The 22,441-nt window shown below is 34.6% G+C and overlaps 1 protein-coding gene across 8 annotated transcripts in view; it reads right to left on the minus strand.

Annotated features, from left to right (window-relative positions):
- KATNAL1 (katanin catalytic subunit A1 like 1) overlaps window positions 1-22,441 on the minus strand; it is a 113,400-nt gene that overhangs the window by 83,373 nt on the left and 7,586 nt on the right. For all 8 annotated transcript variants that reach the window (XM_081814792.1, XM_031036052.2, XM_006727981.3 and 5 more), the window contains exons 2-3: window positions 11,861-12,036; window positions 9,746-9,906 (exon numbers count right to left, since the gene is read on the minus strand). In XM_081814792.1, the coding sequence (XP_081670918.1) occupies window positions 9,746-9,906; window positions 11,861-12,022 (323 nt within the window). In that variant the 5' untranslated portion in view covers window positions 12,023-12,036. The remainder of the gene's footprint in view (window positions 1-9,745; window positions 9,907-11,860; window positions 12,037-22,441) is intronic.

Below are 22,441 nucleotides of genomic sequence, written 5' to 3' on the forward strand. Positions count from 1 at the left end.
TCCATTATTAAATTAGGAAGTAATCTTCAAGAATTCAGTCCCAATACCACAATGATGGAGATCCAAGATTTCTAGTTATTCTGGAAAGCACGGCCGTGAAAGGTGATACGGGTACAGTACACATGACAGCAGTTTGCCAAAGGAGCAACGAGAGGGACTGACAGTAGCTCAAGTGCAGCAAGGCAAAGATTTTTTCCCAAATTTAAAAGTAATGTGTTAGATTTCATTCTGACTTACCACTATCTTGTTCCCATTCTTTAGTTTATCTCTAATGAATTAAAATTTCTATCTTTCAGTTGTCTTTTCTGTAACATAAAAAAACAGTAGAAATACCAAGTTTTTAGGCATTTATTGTAATAAATATCTAGAATTCCAAAATAAAGGTTTCAAATGAGTAACTGAGTTCTACAAAATCAGACAAATGCTCCCTAGAGAAAACTTAAAAAGAAAAGAAACAGAATAATATAAAATAGCCAAATAAAATGACTTCCCACTCTTAGGATACTTTTGATCAGAATTTAGACCCTGGGAAAACATCTGTTCCCTCTGTCCTCACTCTCAAATGATCTTGCTTGCTTTCTTCCCTCATTGAAATAACCAGAAGAGAACTTCCATAAATGCCCACCTCTGTATCTACCCACTTCTCTACATCCATACTCTATTAACTACCGGCCTTCCCTCCAGTTACTCTCAATCAGCTGCACTTGCAGCATGCTCACCAGCCTACAAACAGCCTGCCAGTCCTCTCTTCTCTAAAACAACAAATCTTGGGCGCCTGGGTGGCTCAGTCGTTAAGCATCTGCCTTTGGCTCAGGTCATAATCCCAGGGTCCTGGGATCGAGCCCCACATCGGGTTCCCTGGTCTGTGGGAAGCCTGCTTCTCCCTCTCCCACTCCCCCTGCTTGTGTTCCTGCTCTCGCTATCTCTCTCTCTCTGTCAAATAAATAAATAAATAAAATCTTTAAATAAATAAATAAAATAAAACAACAAATCTTGACTGTCTTCCCCACCTACCACTCAATTTCTCTGCTCCCCTTGTCAGCAAGACTCAAAGTATTATATATACTCATTGTTTTCAATTCCTCTCTTCCCATTCTCTGAACCCACTCCATTTTTCAGTACCATTCCATGAAAACTATTCATCACAGTCACCAATGAGCTCCATGTTGCTAAATCCAATACAATTTTCAAATCTTTATCTTACTTTACCTACATGCAGAATTAGATAAAGTTGCTTAACAGAATCATGAAACCTTAATTTCTTCTAAAAAAAATAGAGATGATAGTAATAGTATCTATTTTAGAGGGTGGTTGTGAGAATTAAGAAATAAAGCATGTAAAAAGTTTGTTAGCACAGTACCTGATTCACAATTAGGAACTCAACAGATGTCAGTTACTGTGGTTAATCAACACTGTTAGCTGCATTCTACCCACAATCTAAAAATAAAGCCACTCCATCCTCCAGAGACAGAATTTTAGAAGAGACTAGGACTCTAGAATGTTTTTTTAAAAATGAGTATAATCTCAACCTGCCAATCATATTAGACAAATAACCTATTCCACCATATAAAGAATGACATTAAAATTTCCTTCTTAAAATTCCTTACTTGCTGATGATTCCTAAATAACTAACACTAACCCTAATCTTTCTGAAGTTCTGATTCTCATTTCCAGATCCTATTAAACAGCTTGATCTAGAAATCTAATCACCTGCTCCAATTTTTCTCTCAGTTCTCTGTATTTCGTTAATCACCAAATCCTATCCTTCTACCTCCCTAATGGCTCTCACACTCATTTTACAAGACCATATGCTTCAGAGGGCAAGGACTGTGTCTGTTTCTGAATCCCACCATATCCCCAGCATAGTACTGGGATCTATGACACCGTACTTGGCATATAATAGGTGCCAGCACCCTAGCTCAAGCTTTCCAGGATGCCTGCATTATTTTCTCTTACTGGTTTCTGGAGGCCAAGGTCTGTGGGGGTCTCTATTACCTTTACACTTTCCACAAGGCCAAAGATCATGCTTAGCATATGATGAATGTTCATAAAATATATGCTGGATATATCAATGATACAGTGTTTTTCTTCCTAAGACTTCAAAACAATTTTACAAAACAATCTCATTATAATATACATTTTACAGGGGGAACAATGAGGCAAGGAGAAGGGAACTTAACTTGGAGGACTACTCAATTAGTAGTGGAACTGTTAAAAACAAAAACACACACAGAAAACTTGCTCTCCTGACTCTTAATCCCAGGAAAATAACAGCAAGAGCCTGGATGAAATGTCTATAAGGATGAGATGTTAGTCTACTCTCTATCAGTACTTGACATTGGCCTTGCTTGATCTCTTTCCACTGCAAATTGGGACTTAAAATACTAGCAGTAACTTAATCTATTTTGGTACCCAAAGAAACAAAGCAACAATTTTAATACCAAATCAATAAGAATTTCCTCTTTGCTGAAATCCTACAGAATAGCATAAATTGAATAAAAAACAATCTTACTGTTTCTATGTACAGAGAAACACATTATGCCATTTTCCTTGGTTCCAGATAAAAAAATGGAGGGCTTGTTAGAGTTCTATTTTACCTCTACAGAATAAGCCAAATGATTAATATCAGGCTTGTGGATCCTATTCTCACTGCCATCTGTCCCAAAAGCTGTAACTTAAAAAGACTTAACACATTTATTTTTTAAGTTGAATAAAGAATAGTTTATTAAACATATGCTATATCAAATATTGCTCCAATGCACAAAATCTGTTTCAGTGCTTCGGATGTCACCAGAAGAGACCATTTTGAAAGGGTCTCTTTAAAGAGAATTCACTTGGGCACCTGGGTGGCTCAGTCAGTTAAGCATCTGCCTCAGCCAAGGTCATGATCCCAGGGTCTTGGGATCAAATACCACATGGGGCTTCCTGCTCAGCGGGGAGTCTGCTTCTTCCTCTCCCTCTGCCCCTGCCCACTGTTCGTTCTCTCTCTCTCTCAAATAAATTAATAAAATTTTAAAAATAAAGAGAATGCACTTAATAAACTTACATGGAAAATATTATAAGTAATTTAATTAATACAAAATACCCTTTAACTTAGGACACTAAGAATGATCTGGAGGCTCCCTCTTTCTGGAGTTTAGTTCTAATATTGCCACTATCTCCTGTCACAAGACATTTGTAGCTCAATTTCCTCACATTTAAGACAGTGAATCTAATTCATTTTCAAAGATTGTTTTGATTTATCCAAGCAGCTGCTGGTGATTTAAAACAGGATACTGATTAAACTCAGCAGAGGCATGACATATAAGGTATACCTTGAAACAATGTGGCAAACCATGCTGGAGACCACAGTCTACAAATTACCTTGGTGTGCAGAAACAGGGATAGAGAAGTTTTGTGTTAAAAGTCCATTAAGTGAAAAGGACAGACCCACAAGCAGGGTTACCAAATTAGTAGCTAATGCTGAATACATCAGATGCATCCCAGAAACATTTTATACAAAACAAAGTAAATTATTATTTTCCTACTGATTCACACTGTAATTTCAGCAAAAGAAATTTCATCAAAAGAAAAAAAATTTAACTATATTTAAAATATCAATACTTATTTCATTAAGTATTTTCACCTTTATTCTCTTACAACCTCTAATAAAAATTTAATCAAGTAGATAATAGATCTATGTATGTATAGGATATACGGATGTACATTAAAACCCATAGATATCCCTGAATATGTGTAGGACAGTAATGCAGTAAAGTGGACATAAATAAGTTGAGAAGATCTGGGTTCAAATCCTAGTTCTGCTACTTACTTGTTCAGATGACTTTGGGAAAATAACAAACTCTATAAGCTTCAATTTCCTCAGCTGCAAATGGAGTTCATAATAATAAGTTAGCAGTAGTAATACGGGCAAACAATAATAGTAGCTATTTCATGGGATCCTTGGAGGTTTAAATAAGATAATGCTTATAAAACATATAGTAAGTGACCAATAATTAGTTGTCATCCCTCCCCGAAAATGATCACCAACTTCACAAGACCTGGACATTTAAAAAACCATTATCTTCTCTGCCAGAGTTATTCAAAATGTTTCAGAAAACAAAGGATTTATGCAGAATGAGCAGGGAGGAAAGTTATCATTTTTTAATTGTTATTCTCTTATTACTTATCTGAAAAAAATGGTAGTACTTTATTCCAGAGCTGACCATTCATTTTAATTATTCATTACATGTCAGTTACTGTCTTACACATTAAACTCTTTTAGTTATTTCCATGAGGTAGAGATTCCCATTTTACTTAATGAAACTAACATTTGGAGAGATTAAATAACTCGCTCAAGGTCCAGAAGCAAGTAAGTGGCAAGAATAGAATTCAAACTTGGATCTCATGGACTTAAGAGTCTTCCCATTGAACTAAGAATATCTAAGGAATACGTCCACTAATCACTATCTCTAGGTGAAAATTTCATTACATTTTATGTGATCTGTAGAAGAAACAAAATTGTAAAAGAAAAAATATATCCTACAACTCTAACCTCCCAAAACTTTCAACACTAAACTTACAATCTTAGTACTTACTTATTTTATCAGCCCATGAATACTCAAGGTTTTATACAGAATTCCTTCATTAGTAGAACCTTGTGAAGTTTTCAGGTGTTTTTCCATGGTTGCTGATGATACCAGTGGGAATGGGAATCTTCATCCCCCCCCCCAAACAATATACAGTCTTGGATTTGCTTTTTATTCTGATCCATACAGTGGATACTATATCCATTGTATATAGTATAGAAAAAAAATACTACATACAATGTCTACATACAGGGAAAATTTCTTTTAATTTAGTATGGAGAAAGGAGGTTCATAGAAATACATTCTGGTCCATTCATCTGTCGCCTTCATTAAGAGTCAGGATTAAAACACAAGCATAAAAATAAATAAGATCTGTGTTATGAGCAGCTAAGGGAGGACAAATAAAAGGAAATAATGGCATAACGTTTCTCTAATAAGGAGAAGTTTTCAGGTAAGTGTTCATCAATGGGCAAATGCCAGCCACACTTTTTTATTCAGTTTGAGCCACAAATATTAGAATTAGTATCTGTGGCCACTGCTTTTTGAAATACATCATGGTACTCTAGCAATTATTTCCTATATTGTAAATTATTCCCAGGACTAAATGACTTCACTGGCAAATTCTACCAAACATTTAAAGAAGAGTTAACACAAATCCTTCCCAACTCTTTCAAAAAAATCAAAAAGAGAAGACACTTCTAAACTCATTTTACAAGGCCAGCATTACCTTGATATCAAAGCTAAATAAGAATACTATAAGAAAACTATAGACTGATATCCCTAAGGAATACAAAAATTCTTTTTTTTTTAAGATTTTACTTGTTTATTTGAGAGAGAGAGCAGATGAGTGGGGGAGGAGGGGCATGACAGGCAGAGAGAGAGACGGAGAAGCAGACTCCCTGCTGAGCAGGGAGCCTCACTGAGCCACCCAGGTGCCCCAGGAATACAAAAGTTCTTAATAAAGTATTAGCAAAATATTCCCATTGAATATGAATTCAACAATACATTAAAAGGATTATACACCAAGACCAAATGGGATTTATCCCTGGGACATCAGGGTGGTTCAACATACAGAAATCAACACATTAACAATAAAAAATAAAAATCATATGAACATCTCAATAGATGCAAAAAAAAAAGGATTTGACAAAATACAACAGACTTTTGTGATTAAAAAAAAAAAAAAACCTCCACAAGGACCATACCTCAACATAATAAAGGCCACAAACAATTAAGCTCACAACTAACATCATACTTAAAAGTGAAAATGGAAAGCTTCTGCTCTAGTATCAGGAATAAGACAAGGCTGCACACTCTCATCATTCCTACTCAACATACTGCTGGAAGTCCTAGTTAGCAAAATTAGGCAAGACAAAAAAATAAAAGGCATCCAAATCAGAAATTAAGAAGCAAAAGTTGTCATTATTTGCAGATGATATAGAAAAAGCCCTAGAGACTCAACCAAAATTCTCTTAAAACTAAAACAAATTCAGTAAAGTTGCAGGATATAAAATCAACATACAGAAGGCAGTTGTGTTTCTATACACTAACAAGGAAACATCTGAAAAGAAAGACAACAATCCCATTCACAATAGCACCAAAAACAATAAAATACTTAGGAATACCATTAACCAAAGAAGTGAAAGATCTGTACATTGAAAACTACAAAACTTTAAAGAGAGAAATTGAAGAATACACAAACAAATGGAAAGATATCCCATGTTCATGGATTGGAAGATTAATATTGATAAAATGTCTATACTACCCAAAGCCATCTACACATTCAACACAACAATCCCTATCAAAATTCCAATGGCATTCTTCACAGAAATAGAAAAAAAAAAAAAAAAAACCTCTAAAATTTGTATGGAACCCCAGAAGACCCCAAATAGCCAAAACAATCATAAGAACAAAGCCAGAGGCATCACACTTCCTGATTTCAAACTATACTACAAAGCTTTAGTAATTAAAACAATATAGTACTAACATAAATACACACATGGAAACCAATGGAACAGAACAGAGAATGCAGAAATAAACCCTTGTATTTATGGTCAACTAATATTTGACAAGAGAGCCAAGAATACTCGATGGGGAAAGAATAGTCTCTTCAACAAAGTGTTGAGAAAATTGGATAACTATAAGCAGAAAAATAAAATTGGACCCCTATCTTACACCAGTCACAAAAATGAACTTGAACTGAATTTAAAAGACTTAAACGTAAGACTTGATATCATAAAACTCCTAGAAGAAAAACATGGAAAGAAACTCCTTGACATTGGTCTTGGCAATGACATTATGGATATGACATCAAAAGCACAAGCAACAAAAGCAAAAATCAAGTGAGTCTACATCAAAATAAAAAGCTTCTGCACAGCAAAAGAAACAATCAAAAAATGAAAAGGCAACCTTCTGAATGGGAAAAAATATTTGCAAAACATGTATCGGATAAGGGGGTTAATATCTAAAATATATAAAGAACGCCTACAACTCAACAACAACAACAACAAAATCCAATTAAAAAATGGGCAGAGGAACCAAACAGATATTTTTCCAAAGGAGACATCCGAAATGGCCCACAGGTACAACATTATTAATTATCAAGAAAACTCAAATCAAAACCACTATGAGACATCATCTCACACCTGTTGGAATGGCTATAATCAAGAAGACAAGAGGAAAGTGTTGGCAAGAATGTGGAAAAAAGAGAACACTTGTTCACTGTTAGTGGGAATGTAAATTGGTTCAGCCACTATGGAAAACAGTATGGAGGTTCATCAAAAAATTAAAAATAGGGGTGCTTGGGTGGCTCAGTCATTAAGCATCTGCCTTTGGCTCAGGTCATGATTCCAGGATCCTGGGATCAAGCCCCGCATCAGGCTCCCTGCTCAGCAGGAAGCCTGCTTCTCCCTCTCCTTCTCCCACTCCCCCTCTCTGTCAAATAAATAAATAAATGATCTTAAAAAAAAAATTAAAATAGAACTATCAAATGATCCATCAATTCCACTGCTGGGTTTATATCCAAAGGAAATGAAAACATGATATGGAAGAGATACATGCACTCCCATGCTCACTGCACATTATGCACAATAGCCAAAATATGAAAACAATGTAAATGTCTATCAACAGATAAATAAAGAGGTGAAACATAACATACAGTGTCTATCAACAGATGAATGAAGATACATATATATGTATATGTAATGGAATATTATTCAGTCATGGAAAAGAAAGAAATGCTGCCATCTTCAAAAACATGGATGGACCTTGAGGGCATTATGCTAAGTGAGATAAGTCAGAGAATGACAAATACTATAGGATCTCTCTTATATGTAGAATCTAAAAAAATCAAAATTGTAACAACAGAGAATTAAGTACCAGGGGCTCAGGAGAATTGGGAAGATGTTTAAGGGTACAAAGTTGCAATTAGTAGATAAGTAAGTCCTGGAAATCTAATATACAGCATAGAGATAATATATAACAAGACTATATTATAACTTTCAAAGGGCTAGGAGACTAGATCTTAACTGTTCCCACCAGAAAAAAAAAAAAAATGATAATTACATGACATGATGGAGGTGTTAGCTAATGCTACCATGGTAATCAAATTGCCATACATACATATATATATATTCAATCAATACAAATATACACCTTAACTTACATAATGTTATATGTCAACTGTATCTAAATAAAGTTATTGTCAGCTTTAAGCTGTAAACTAGAAATATACTTCTGAATTAATGACTTTCAGAAAAAAAACTAAGGTATTTTATCACACATATATACACAAAATTTTCAAGTTCTGATAAATCAAAATGCCATTAGTTCTTTTTCTCGGTATTTACTTTGGAACTTCCATGGTAACAACCCTATGACTCCTGAAACGTTGCATTTCGAGAAGATAATGGTAACCTTAATGTAAAACACCTGAAAGTGGTTACATCTGTGACAAGGGCTGTGCTGTTGTAGACCTTAGAAAGGAATCATCACGTAGTGTTTTTATAATGGGAATCATAAAATTATCTGTAACTCAGTGGAAAAAACCCTGAAGGAATAAATTAACCACTTTTCACAGTTCTTTAAATGCTTTTAGAAAACTTCAAGAGATCAACAAGTTAAACACATGATCATAGCTACTGACCAAAGGGAAATTTATTTTCTATGATGCAACACTCTGGCCACAATACCACTTCACAATCAAGGAGACTGAAAGCCAGAAAGCCCTAAACTCGGATCCTGACCTAGACTAACTTACAGGTCAGGGTCTCTCAGGCCTCAGTTTTCTCACTGTGAAATTAATGGAATTATTCATTCAATGTTGGTTGAATGCCTACTATGTGCCAAACACTGTGTTAGCAATAAAAGTTTATTTGTTATTTGTTTTGAGCAAATAAAAACATGGCCCTTGCCCTAGCAAAGCTTCTAATTTTGTGAAGAGACAAAGAAATGCAACATAGTAACTGCTATGAACAAACTTGTGTTTGAGCAAACTGAGAAAGGCTGCAGAGAGAAAAAACACAGTTGAGCTGAGACTGGAACAATGAATATGAGTTGCTCAGATGGGGATCATGGGAATCCCCTGAAGAAAGAACAGACTGAGCAAAAACAGAAAGGAAAGAAGAGCAAGAGACAGGTTTAATGTAGATGATGCATAGGCTGCACATCAGGGAGAGAAACTTAGAGCCTGATAGGCCACACTAGGCAATCTAACCTTTAACTTTTAAGGAGTAATAAGGTTCATTCTACACTATGACTCTGGAAACTGGCTGTAGGCCCGACCAGATGAATCCAATTTGTCCACCATTTCATCTAAAGTTGTTAGAATCTTTTAAAGCAAAAAGTTTTAAAGCAAAAAAAGCCATCCAAGTTTTGATGCTGATAGAAAATCTAAAAGACCTCACATAACTGATAAATTTTAGGACTAGCAGATTTCTACTGTTATGATTTATAGTAGTAAAACATTCTAAAAGATACACGACAAATGATTTACTTCTATTCTGTATCAAAAATGAACTCTGTAAACCTATCGGTGTGACAATTGTAAACAAGTATTAAATTTGCACACCCCACAAAATATTTTTTCATTCTTCATTTAAATAAAGCTTCATTCTCTTCACTCTGAGTATCAAAATTAACTATAAAAGTACCTGAAGAGAATATAAAATCCCATTTACCTGTGTTCTGCAGGTACAGGGGGCGGCCAAACAGCAGGATCTCTAAATGGTTCATCTTGACAAGACACAGGGAAATCTGGGGGCTTGTCAATTTTAAAACTTTCCAAAGTGCTGACAATACTTTTAACTTGTTCATATTCTTCCAATAATTCCTGCCGAACCTTAAAAGAAAATAACCTTATGCTGGAAACTGTTTAAAGTTTATATGAATGGCAAGTAATAAATTGCTATAGAACGCAAGTTTTCTCGGGGCACCTGGGTGGTGCCATTGGTTGAGTGTCCCACTCCTGGTTCCACTCAGGTCCTGATCTCAGGGTCATGAGCCTGAGCCCCATGTCAGGCTCTGTGTTCAGTGGGGAGTCGGCTTGAGATTCTCTCTCCCTCTGCCCCTCCCACTTGTGTTTTCTCTCTCTCTAGAATAAGTCTTTAAAAGAAAAAAAAAAGAACGCACGTTTTCTCAATGTCACTCCAAGTATGCAAAATGAATCATTAAAACATATTAAAAAAACAAAGAACTATTTAAAGTAATATAGATAGGAGGGCAGGAACTGGATTGAAAAAATACATTACATACTTTGTTGTAAGGGAAGTAGTTATATATTTTTCCAAATGAAACTCTTATTTCTACTAATGAATGGGATGACCATTAATATAATTTGAAACAAGGAACTAAGTCAGGAACAAGTTAACCATTCCCAGAAATCTAAAATGTTATGCTAAATCCTTTTAATATATTTGTAAATAGCTTTCAGAAAATTATCAGCCAAAATTTTCATCAGCATTTCCTACTCCTAGTATCACTAAGTATGAAATGCCTGTCATGAGCATCTGAAAATCTGAAGTGCTAGAATACTAAGCATTACCCATTTCCAATTTTTATTTAAATTCTCCTTCATCTAAAATCTGAATTCTTCTGGACTTGTTTAAATTCTTTCAAGTGTTGGATAAAGTTCATTATGAGTTCAAAGGCAAGATTTTTCCCATATTTAAGAAACTTCACTGAATACCTACTATGTGGAAATCCTTGTGTTTTCAAACTTTGAGACCAAACTAATTTTCAAAGGCAAACAGATAATAGATTGAAAATTACATTTATAAATTCATTTTAACAATTCTAATTTGTTTTTACCAGAAAGCATCCTTTACTATAAAGCAGAGAAAAGAAAAATCTAGGTAAAATTTAACTGCTAATATATGCAATTATATACTTGGAGAAATGAAATTACAGAACCTAATGGAAATAATCATAGTAGAAATATCTGAATAGAAATGGTCACTATTTAACACAATTAAATTGTCAAAAATATTTCCAAGCTAATAAACCACTCTCGCCTATGGCTAGTATGCAGGACAGAAAAAACACAACTAAAACTTCAACTTGGGTTAAAGCAAGGATATTGTTCTCACTCAACATAATTTTGTAATGCTTAAGTTGGAAAATAAGCCAAATCTACCCTGAAAACTTAGTGAAACATCAATTTCTGACATGGAAAAATTAAAAGAAACACTTGAAAGGCATTAGTACATTAAATGGAAACTTCAAAGAAATGCTTGACTTTGTACTTTTAATCTTAAAAGGATTTTAAGTTTTAAGAGTAAGTGGGGAAATTCTAATTCAAGTTTTTATTAACTGTACTATTATATAATCAAGTTGTACAGTCAAGAGACACAGCAAATATATTAGTTTTATTAGATTATTGACTCCTTTGTATTTGTAGGGAATCTTTCAAAAGAAGAGGAAACTTTCTTAAAGGAAAAGTTTTATGAAATGGTCAAAACTACACGTAAAAATGAAAGGGGAAAGGGCAAGTAGAAATACCTTATATCAAAAATTTGTGATCACACACAACTAGGTGACTGATCATGAAAATTTAAAAAATTCAAAGTAGATTCAATTGGAATTAAATATCTTCAAAATATGTCTCATGAAAGCTATGAAAAATACATAAAATATTAACTGGACAAGACAAAATTATTCAGAGTACATTTTAAATATATTTCAGTATTTGGACAAATAAGAACTATTTACAAAACCTCCAACTAATTTTCTAACTCTGATCTCTCAAGTATAATAAACTACTGCCCTCACTCACTGAATACTTGAATCTGTCTTACCTGTTGCCATTTGCCTTTGACAGCCGGGTCTCTGACTGACTGGCAATGTCTCTGAATCTGCTGTATCACCCCCTGGTAATATACCATTGATGAGTCATAGTTTCCAAGAAGTGCATATTCTCTTCCTTTCTTTGCATTGTCACAAATCTCAGCCAAATTCATCTTCCTTCAGAGACCTACACAGAATACATAATGTCTTCTTATTAAGTTTTCGGCACCAACTTTAGAACATTTTTTCTTTTCTCTAAAATATCTGCTTAAAACTACTTTCAAAGTCAAAATGGTTCTCTTTTTCTTTGAGGTTATCTGAATGCATCTTATAATACTGAACAAAGTTTCTAATTTTGGAAGTACAAAGGACATCATAAAAGGACACCTAAAGAGATAACACAGAGAGAAATTACACAGGTCTGAACTATGGCTTATGTTAAAGGTACATAAATTGGACACTAATTTCCTTGCTCATTTATAATTACCATAAGCTGTAATAACAATAAAGATGAACTTGATTGTATTCAATTTATTCTTGACAATGTAGAAATAAGTATATGAATATCACATATTTTTCCACTGAAAAAACTGCAGAAATTAGTTTTAAAACATTCTGGCCCCCAACACCAGAAGTCGTACTTAAGGAATACACTTTAAAGAAACAGCCTATAGTTGTCCGTGCATCATTTATACATATTTAATTGTCCCATACAACTTAAATCTAAGCAAAACCCCGTGAATTAAACTACCTGAGCCCTTTTTGCTCCTCAACTTGTAATCTTCTATTATTTTGTCATTCTATAGTTTTCTGTCTGTGCAAATAACTATCATTGATCTTTTCCCTTCTACAGATGCTAGGAAGAGTTATCTTCTGAACCTCTGGTTTCCACCAAATCTGTCCAACCCAGTAATTCTGGTTTTTCTTCCTGGCTTCCCAAACTCATCCAAGAATCATCCAAGGCTTCTATGCAAAGATATTTTCCATCCAAGACTACAAAGAGTAGGAAGTTCAGAGATACAGTAGAATAACATCCAGGAAGAGTCCAAATTGCCCTACTCTATTTCCCAGAATAAACCAATGAATCCACTCAGTAGAGAAAATCAAAATATTTCTCCATGCCTAATCCAGTCAAGAAATGGGCAGAAGACATGAACAGACACTTCTCCAAAGAAGACATACAAATGGCCAACAGACTCATGAAAAAATGCTCAACATCACCCAGCATCAGGGAAATACAAATCAAAACCACAATGAGATACCACCTCACACCAGTCAGAATGGCTAAAATTAACAAGTCAGGAAACAACAAATGTTAGCAAGGATGCAAAGACAGGGGAACCCTCTCACATTGTTCGTGGGAATGCTAGCTGGTGCAGCCACTCTGAAAAACAGTATGGAGGTTCCTCAAAAAGTTGAAAATAGAGCTACCCTATGACCCAGCAATTGCACTACTAGATATATACCCCAAAGATACAAATGTAGTGATCCGAAGGGGCACCTGCACCCCAATGTTTATAGCAGCAATGTCCACAATAGCCAAACTATGGAAGGGGCCCAGAGTCCATCGACAGATGAATGGATAAAGATGATGTGGTATATATACACAATGGAATATTACTCAGCCATCAAAAAAAAATTGAAATCTTGCCATTTGCAATGATGTGGATGGAATTAGAGGGTATTATGCTAAGCAATGTAAGTCAATCAATTGTCTTATTGACTCTTATATGAGTTCACTCATATGTGGAATTTAAGAAACAAAACAGAGCATAGAGGAAGAGAGGGAAAAATAAAACAAGATGAAATCAGAAAGGAAGACAAACCATAAGAGGCACATGATGTAATGAGCACTGGGTGTTATATACAACTGATGAATTACTGAACTCTACCTCTGAAACTATACACTATGTTAATTAACTGAATTGAATTTAAATTAAAAAAATATTTCTCCATGCCTTTCTGAGGGAATCAAATTTTGGTGTTGCTTGGTCCTTTCTCTCTACCTCTTCTCTATTCTTAAGGGGTTCAAAAACTCTTCCTCAAAATTAAGCACATCTAGTTCTAGGCATTTCAAGAACTCCAGTACATTCTTGAAAATAAAGCTGTTTCCTTTATGTGTTTTGACATATTATCTGTCCCCTCGCCCAGCATAAGTTCCTTGAAGGCAGCATCTATTTTTTTTGAGAATCACACCACAGCAAAGAGTACACTACTTTTGCACAGTTAGAAACTTCAGTGTTCAGTAGATTCACCCACATGGAAACCACGGAAAACCTCTTGTTCAAATCAGAACAGTAACACCAAGCAATAAATTCTTATTACAGTAAATGAGCTGTAATTAATAAATCCAGGAGAAACAAAGCTGTTTCATATATTATTTTCTTTTAAAGTCACTGTGACACAAAAGCATTAATTCTCCTAATATGTGCAGGTAGACATTTTTATCCTGCATATTAGGAGAATTAATATTAGGAGAATTAATATGCAGGATAAAAATGTCTTGATGTAAAGCAGGAGTCAGCAAACTCTTTTTTTTTTTTAAGATTTTATGTGACAGAGAGAGAGAGAGAGAGCACAAGCTGGGGGAGCAGCAGGCAGAGGGAGAGGGAGAAGCAGGCTTGGGGAGCCTGATGCAGGACTTGATCCCAGCACCCCGGGATCATCCTGATCCGAAGGCAGATGCTTAAGTGACTGAGCCACGCAGGCACCCCAGCAAACTGTTTCTAGGAAGGGTCAGACAGTAAATATTTTAGGCTTTAAGGGCCAACAGGCAAAACTGAGGATATTATATAAATACTTAAATAATGAGACAAAAATTTCCCTAATTTTTATTGATAAAATTCAAAACATTATAGTAGTAACTGTTGAGTACAACTTTTTGTAAAACCCATCTCCTGGTAAGAATGAAGCTCTTTGGGGCGGTGGGGGGAGAATATTTCACTTAGTTGAGATTCAAAATTTGTGTTCCCTATCATCAAAATCAATTGCAGGGGTGCCTGGGTGGCTCAGTCAATTAAGCATCTGCCTTCGGCTCAGGTCATGATCCCAGGGCTCCCTGCTCAAGTGGGAAGTCTGCTTCTCCCTCTCCCTCTGACCATCGCCCCATTCGTGTGCTCTCGCTCTATCTCATAAATAAAATCTTTTTTAAAAAATCAATTGCATTCATATGGTAATGCTGCTTTTTAATAAGATTTTATGTATTTCATGTTTGAAAATGTCTTTTTACCCAGAGAGGTGCCGTCACATACATAAGATTTCAATTCAGCATGTTCATTGTTTGGAAGATATCTACAGACTTTATTCTTCTCTTAATATTTGTCTTTCAGCATGTCCTTACGTTGCAGATTAATCACTTCCAATTAAAGGTTAAGGTGCAAGTTAAATGGATTTTGTAATATGGTAATTTCCTTTGCATTTGCATCAAAGTCTCAGAAGGATGCTGAAATGGAGCTCAAAAACTGTATTTACTGCAAATCGAGTGACATCACTTCTTTACCTTCACTTCTGAAGGCATGGAAAGCTACATAAAACAGCTTAATATTACTCGTGATTTAAACAACACTAGTTGGCATCAAAATAACTTTTAGTTTTGCATATAACCACTGTTTTGCTTGTAATTTTAGGTTGAGTACATTAAGAAACATTATCAAGTCTGCAGCAAAAACTGATTTCCAAAGCCATTCAGTGTTCAATAACAGTGGTTGAGAGCAGTTCCTCTCGTTCAGAAAAACCTCAATTCAGCCCTAAGCTCAAAAAACTAAATTATAACTTTACCACTACTAAGCCACTGAACTGCAGTGTGGTAGGGCAAGTTAGGATATTCAGCATCTATTTCTGACAAAAATTCATGGAGCTGACAAAGACTAAATACACAAGAGCAACATTCTTGAGTCTTGAGACGCTACTAGTTCTATATTGCGTGGTATATTCAAATATTCTCTGCAAAATACCTGCTGATACATAAAATAAAAAACTATAGATTTTTAACCACTTTACAATTTCAGTTTTGTAAATTTGTTCATCTAAGCTTTTTTCTGCTCTACATGTATTTTTGTCACCATCAGTTGTAATACATCTTAGCAGATTCCACCTCCGGTCATACACAATTAGTGTTTTCTGAACTTTTTGTAAATATTTTTGTTTGTAGTTATTCCATGAACAGTTTTTCAAACTAATTCTTCAAAAACTTCAAACTTAGAATTGACTTCTTGAATAACAACAATTGAACTGTACTGGTAACCTCTGTCAACCCACAAAAGCCAAGGAAAACCACCCAAAATCATTTGCTTTGTTTTTTAATTGATTATTAATGTTCTCAACTCTTCCAGCAACTGTTCTCGCCAAAAGGCTAATAGCTTTAAACAAGTTTATTTTCTACAGACACATTTCTTTGGCTACTACAATCAAACACGATTTAGTTAAGGCACCATCAGTAAACAACTTCCTTACTTGGCTAACAAATGAGACAGAAACTTAACCTCGGTGCAGTCTGATTTTCATTGTTAATTTTGTGAAGAAATTCTGCTATGATAAGATATTCCTTTTTAAATGTTCTAATTCTTCTGACGATTATTTTCCTGTGAGTTGGGAATACTGTGATGAGTGATTAGTCTGGTAATATCAGTGTATACTGTATTTCTTTAGCACAGCTATGGTATCACTGCATAATAATCAGTGCTCTGTCATCTAATTTGATAATCCATTATCTAAGGTACTTTAGAAGTATAATATGTCAAGTCGATTTTTCTCATCTTTTCTTGCTTCAACATGATGGGTATGTGCTGATGATAAAGTAAAATGTCACAGTATAGTGATATGCAAGTTACTTACAAAAGTGATTATAGTGCACCAAGCAGCAGTGCAAAACATTGAGAATGTCACAAAATCTCTGTCCTAACTACTCAAACTCACAAAAGTAGCCATAAATAATATATAAACAAATGAGTGTGGCTGTGTTCCAATAAACCTTTATTTACGGACACTGATAACTGAGTTTCACTTAAGGTCCACATGTCACAAAATAGTATTCTTCTTTTGACTTTTTTAACCATTAAAAGAATGCAAAAACCATTCTCAGTTCATATGCCATTCAAAAAAAGTGGCTGGCTACATTTGGTCCCCAGATTGTTATTTGCTGACTCCTGCTTTCAGCTTCTATCTTAAGAATCTGGGAAGGGGCACCTAGGTGGCTCAGATGGTTGAGCATCTGCCTTCCACTCAGGTCATGATCTCCAGGTCCTGGAATTGGCCCACATCAGACTCCCTGCTCAGTGGGGAGCCTGCTTCTCCCTCTCCCTCTGCCTCTCCCCTCCCCTCTTGCTTGTGTGCTCTCTCTTGCTCTCTCTCTCTCTCAAATGAATAAATTAAATCTTTTTTTCAAAAATTAAAAAAAAAAGAATCTGGAAAAATACAAGCAAATTAAACCCAAAAGAAGTAGAACATAATAAATTTAAGAAGAGAAATTAATAAAGTAGAAACAGAAGAACAGAAAATTTCAATGTAGCCAAGCTGGTTCTTTAGAAATATCATTAAAATGAATATACTTCTAGTAATTCTGACCAGGAAAGGGAAAGAGAAAACACAAATTAACAAAATCAGAAATAAAGGAGGGGTTAGCATTACAAACTAAGAGGGCTTAATGAAATGGGCAAATTCTATAAAGGTCACAAAATACCAAAGCTTACTCAAGAAGAAATAGAGTGATTAATCTGAATAGTCCTATATCAATCAACGATATGCAACCTGTAATTTAAAATCTTTTCAAAAAACAAACAAACCCTCCAGATCGAAAGGGCTTCACTAGTGAATTCTCCCAAAGCATTTAAGGAAAAAATAAAACCAATTCTAAACAAACTCTCAGAAAAAAAACGAAGAGGCAGAAAAAAGTCCAACTTATATTTTAAAGCATTATCTGGATACCAAAACCAGACATTATATAAAAGAAATTTACATACCAATATCACTCAGGAACATAGATAAAAAAATCTTTAAATGTTAGGTAGTCAAATGCAGTAATATATAAAAAGGATAATGCATTATGACCAAAGAGGGGTTTATACCAAAAATTCAAGGTGGTTTATTTTTTTTTCAAGGTGGTTTACATTAAAAAAACAATCAAGAGAATTTTAAAAGACTAGAAATGAAATATATGATCATCTCAATAGATACATAAAAAGCCTTGACAAAAAGTCAACACCATTCATAAGAACTCTTAGCAAACTAAGAAGAAAATTTCCTCAACCCAGCAAAGAGCATCTATGAAATACCTACAGCTAAATTCATATTTACTGTGAAAGAGTGAATGATCTCCCCCAATATCAAGAAAGAACAAGGCTAGTATATTTGCTCTCATCCTTCTATTGAACATTAGAACTAGAAGTTCTAACTACTGAAATAAAGAAAAAAAAAAAAGGCATACGGATTGGAAAAGAAGTTGCTTTTATTCATATACAACATGATTGTTAATGGAGAAAATCCTAGGGAATCTACAATAGCTACGAGAAATATTAAGTGAGTTTTGTAACTCAAAATTCATTTTGTAACTCAAAAGTTATTATGTTGTAGGACACAAAGTCAATATAAAATATCAATTGCAAAAAAAATCAACTGCATTTCTACATACTAATAATAAGTAACTGAAAACAAAAATCAAAACAATGAAATCACCAAAAAATATTAAATACTCAGGGATAAATTTAACAAAATACATGCAAGATCTAAGTATTGAAAACTACCAAAAACTGCTAAGGGAAGTTAAAGATGATCTAAATTAATGGATATACATGTGTGTGTGCACACGTTTATAAACTGACACATTCAATATGGGTAAGATGTCAGTTTTCTTGAAAGTGATCTATAAAGTCAATACAATCCCAAATAAAACTCCAGCAGCCTTTCTTGTACAAAATGACAAGCTAATTTCACAATTTATATGGACATACAAAGGGCACTGAATAGCCAAAACAGTTTAGCAAAAGAGTAAAGTAAGATAACTTACACTGATTGCCAAGATTTACTATAAAGTTGCAGCAATCAAGACAGTGTAGGATTGGCATACAGACAGGCTCACAGACCAATGGAACAAATTAGACAGTCCAGAAATAGATCCATACATATACGGCCAATTAATTTCTCACAAAGTTGTCAAAGCAAGTCAACAAAGACAATTTTTTTTTCCAAAAAAGGGTGCTGAAACAACCAGATATCTATATGCAAAAAGAACCTAAACCTCAACTCTTACCTCACATCATATACAAAAATCATCTCAAAATGAATTATTGACCAAAACATAAGTTAAAACTATAAAACTTTCAGAAGACAACCCAAGGTATGGAGAAGGAGGGGGCACCAGTTCCCCAAGCACCAGTTCCCATAAGGCAACACATAATGGGCCAGCTGACATCTGCATATACAGTAGGTTGCATTACAGGAGAGGAATCTGCAGTTTAGGGAACCCAATCTATCATACTGAACCTATCCCTTTGTTCCAAAGGAAGATACTATCGCTTTCTTCCAAGGCTGTAAGCAAGCCTAACCTTTGCTCTGAAGGAAGACACTCTATCTACTTTCCAAGGATCTTCAATTTGGTATCAACTTTCACCCTGGGGAGTCCCTTTGCCTCTTCTATGTTGATTTTTTTTTCTATGTCTTTCTCTTTCTTGGTTGCTCCCTTACTTTTATGGAACACATTTTCCATATATGGGAGGTAGAGTTTTTGAGACTATTTATTCTACCTTCACACTTTAGTGATAGTTTGATTGGCTACTGAATCCTAGTTTGCAAATAATTTTCCTTCAGAATTTTGAAGGCACTGCTCTATTGCCTTCTAGGTTTCAATTAAGTTGGGAAGACTGATATCATTCAAATTCCTGATCCTTTATATATCACCTGTTTTTTTCCCTTTCTGAAAGTTTGTGGGATCTTCTCTTTGACATAAGCTTTCAAAAATTATTGATGATGTATTTGAAATGGGTCTATTTGGGACTCTTTCAATCTAGAAATTAATGTCTTTAATTTTAGGAAAATGTCTGAATTATTTCATTGATGATTTCTTTTCATTTTTTCTGTTCTCTCTTTCTGGAGTACCTTTTATTCAGATGTTGGACTTCCTAGGTTGGTCCTATGATTTTCTTACCTTTTCTCTCTTATTTTCTATCTCTTTGTCCTCTGGCTCTACTTCCTTCAAGATTTTCTCAACTTTATATTCTAATCTTTCTCTAGAGTATTTTTTCCTTTTGTATTTTCTTATTGAAGTATATAACTTATATAAGAGTACACAAGTCTTAAATGTACAGCTCAATGAATTTTAACACTGGTGCATCCAGGTAACACCCATATCACAATACAGCATATTTCCAGCACTCCAGAAGGATCCTTCATGTCCCCTCCCAGATAGTACTTCTACTCAAGGACAATTACTATTCTGACTTCTGTTACCATTGATGAGTTTTGCCTGCTTTTTAAATTTTTTTAAAGATTTATTTATTTATTTGAGAGAGAGAGAGCATGTGCATGAGTGGGAGGGGCAGAGGGAGAGGGAGAATCTCAAGCAGACACCATGCTGAGTGCAGTACCCAACAGAAGGCTAGATCTCACAAAGCTGAAATCATGACCTGAGCTGAAACCAAGAGTCAGATGCTTAACCGACTATGTCATCCAGGTGCCCCTTACCTGCTTTTTTAAAATCAGTTTTATTGAGATATAACTTTTATACAATGGAATTCACTAATTTAAATCGTATGATTTGATTTCTTTTGAAAAATGTATACAGTTGCATATCCACCACCACCGTGGACATAGAAAACATTCCCATCACCGAGAAAATTCCTTCCTGCCACTTTGCAGTCAATCTCTACCCCCGTGATGCATTCTTGTGTTCACATATCATAGTTTTGTCTGTCCTAGAATGTGATATAAATAGAATCACTCAGTATGTATTCTGGTGTTTGGCTTCTTTCATTTAGAATAATGCCTCTGAGATTCAACCATGTTGTTGCATGTATCAATAATTACATGCTCTTTATTGCTGAGCAGTATCTCATTATATGGATATACTAAAATCTGTTTATTTATTCACCAGTTCTCCATAGGCACTTTTCAAGAAAAAAAAGTACAGCATATATTCTTTTACCAAGCCTCATAGAATTTGCACTGAGGTTATATCTAAAACTTCAAGATACAAAAAAAAAATACAATCTACCATGAGAGAGAGTCAAATGCTACAACATATAGCAGAATTAATGTTATTATCTAAAGCACCTGATAATCTATTATTTACTATAAAATAACTATTTAAAAGCATAGAAAAGACATTAAAAATGAAGAGACACATATGAAAAAGAATCAAAACAAACTTCTAGCATTAAAAAATAATCATTGATGGGGCGCCTGGGTAGCTCAGTTGTTGAGTGTCTGCCTTTGGCTCGGGTCATGATCCCAGGGTCCTGGGATCAATTCCTGCATCAGGCTCCCTGCTCAGTGGGGTGCCTGCTTCTCTTTCTCCCACTCCCCCTGCTTGTGTTCCTGCTCTCGCTCTCTCTCTGTCAAATAAATAAATAAAATCTTTTAAAAAAATGTTTAAAAAAAATAATAAAATAAATAAAAAATAGTCATTGAAATTAAAAGCTCAATGGACTAATAGGGAAAGAGCAGATTAAACACAAGATAAAAAAAGAACCAAGAAACCAGAAGACAGAGCTGAAGAAATTGTCCAGAATGCAGCTTACAGAGACAGAATAAGTAAGCAAAGATAAGAAATGCAGAGAATAGAAAGAGATGGTCCATGATAGGTCTATTATGAATTCCAGAAAGAAAAAAAGAGAGTCAATATTCAGGCTATAATGGTTAAGAAATTTCCAAAATTTATGGAAGATAATAACTATTTCAAAATAGATAAAAATAAGTCCACACCTAGAGACAAAGTAGTAAAACTGAAGAATGTTAAAGGCAACAGAGAGAAATACTATAATATCTTCAAAGAAAAGAGCGCTAACTTTTCAAAAGCAACAATGGAAACCTGGAGTCAGTGAAATTATATCTTCTAAGTGCTAAAGGGGGTGTGGTGGGGTGCGGGTGGGTATTGCAACCTAGAATGGTATACCAAACTAAACTATTCAAGTGTGAAGGCAATATAAAAATTTCAAGCAGAAAAACCTGAGTATAAATCCAGGCAAATGAATGAGAGGGAATCAGTAAGTTCTGTTTTGTTTTTCTTATCTGCTCATGGGAGAATATGGATGAAACTGGTATTTAATATATACTTCCTGGTGTGAATATAGGTATTTTTATACTCCTCTTATTTCCTCTGCCTTATTATATATTCTTTGAAGTAAAGAATTATATGGGCCTTACATATACATGGGTGTTTGCTAAATGGGGGGTAGGTATTTACTAAATAGTGTAGAGTGGATAATGAACGTTTGAGTGAATGGATATGATAATAACATTAATTGTTTAAAGACTACTTGATAAAGTAATATGATGCAGACAGGGTTTTGAAAGGTTTTATGTAATATCTTTGAAATACCATGAAATTAAGGACAGTAGTATTTAATTATATAGGCAATGAATAAAATACATTATTTCATCTC

This window comes from Leptonychotes weddellii, chromosome 3, assembly GCF_054177405.1.
Source record: "Leptonychotes weddellii isolate Sample4059 chromosome 3, ASM5417740v2, whole genome shotgun sequence".
NCBI classification, from domain to species: domain Eukaryota; kingdom Metazoa; phylum Chordata; class Mammalia; order Carnivora; family Phocidae; genus Leptonychotes; species Leptonychotes weddellii.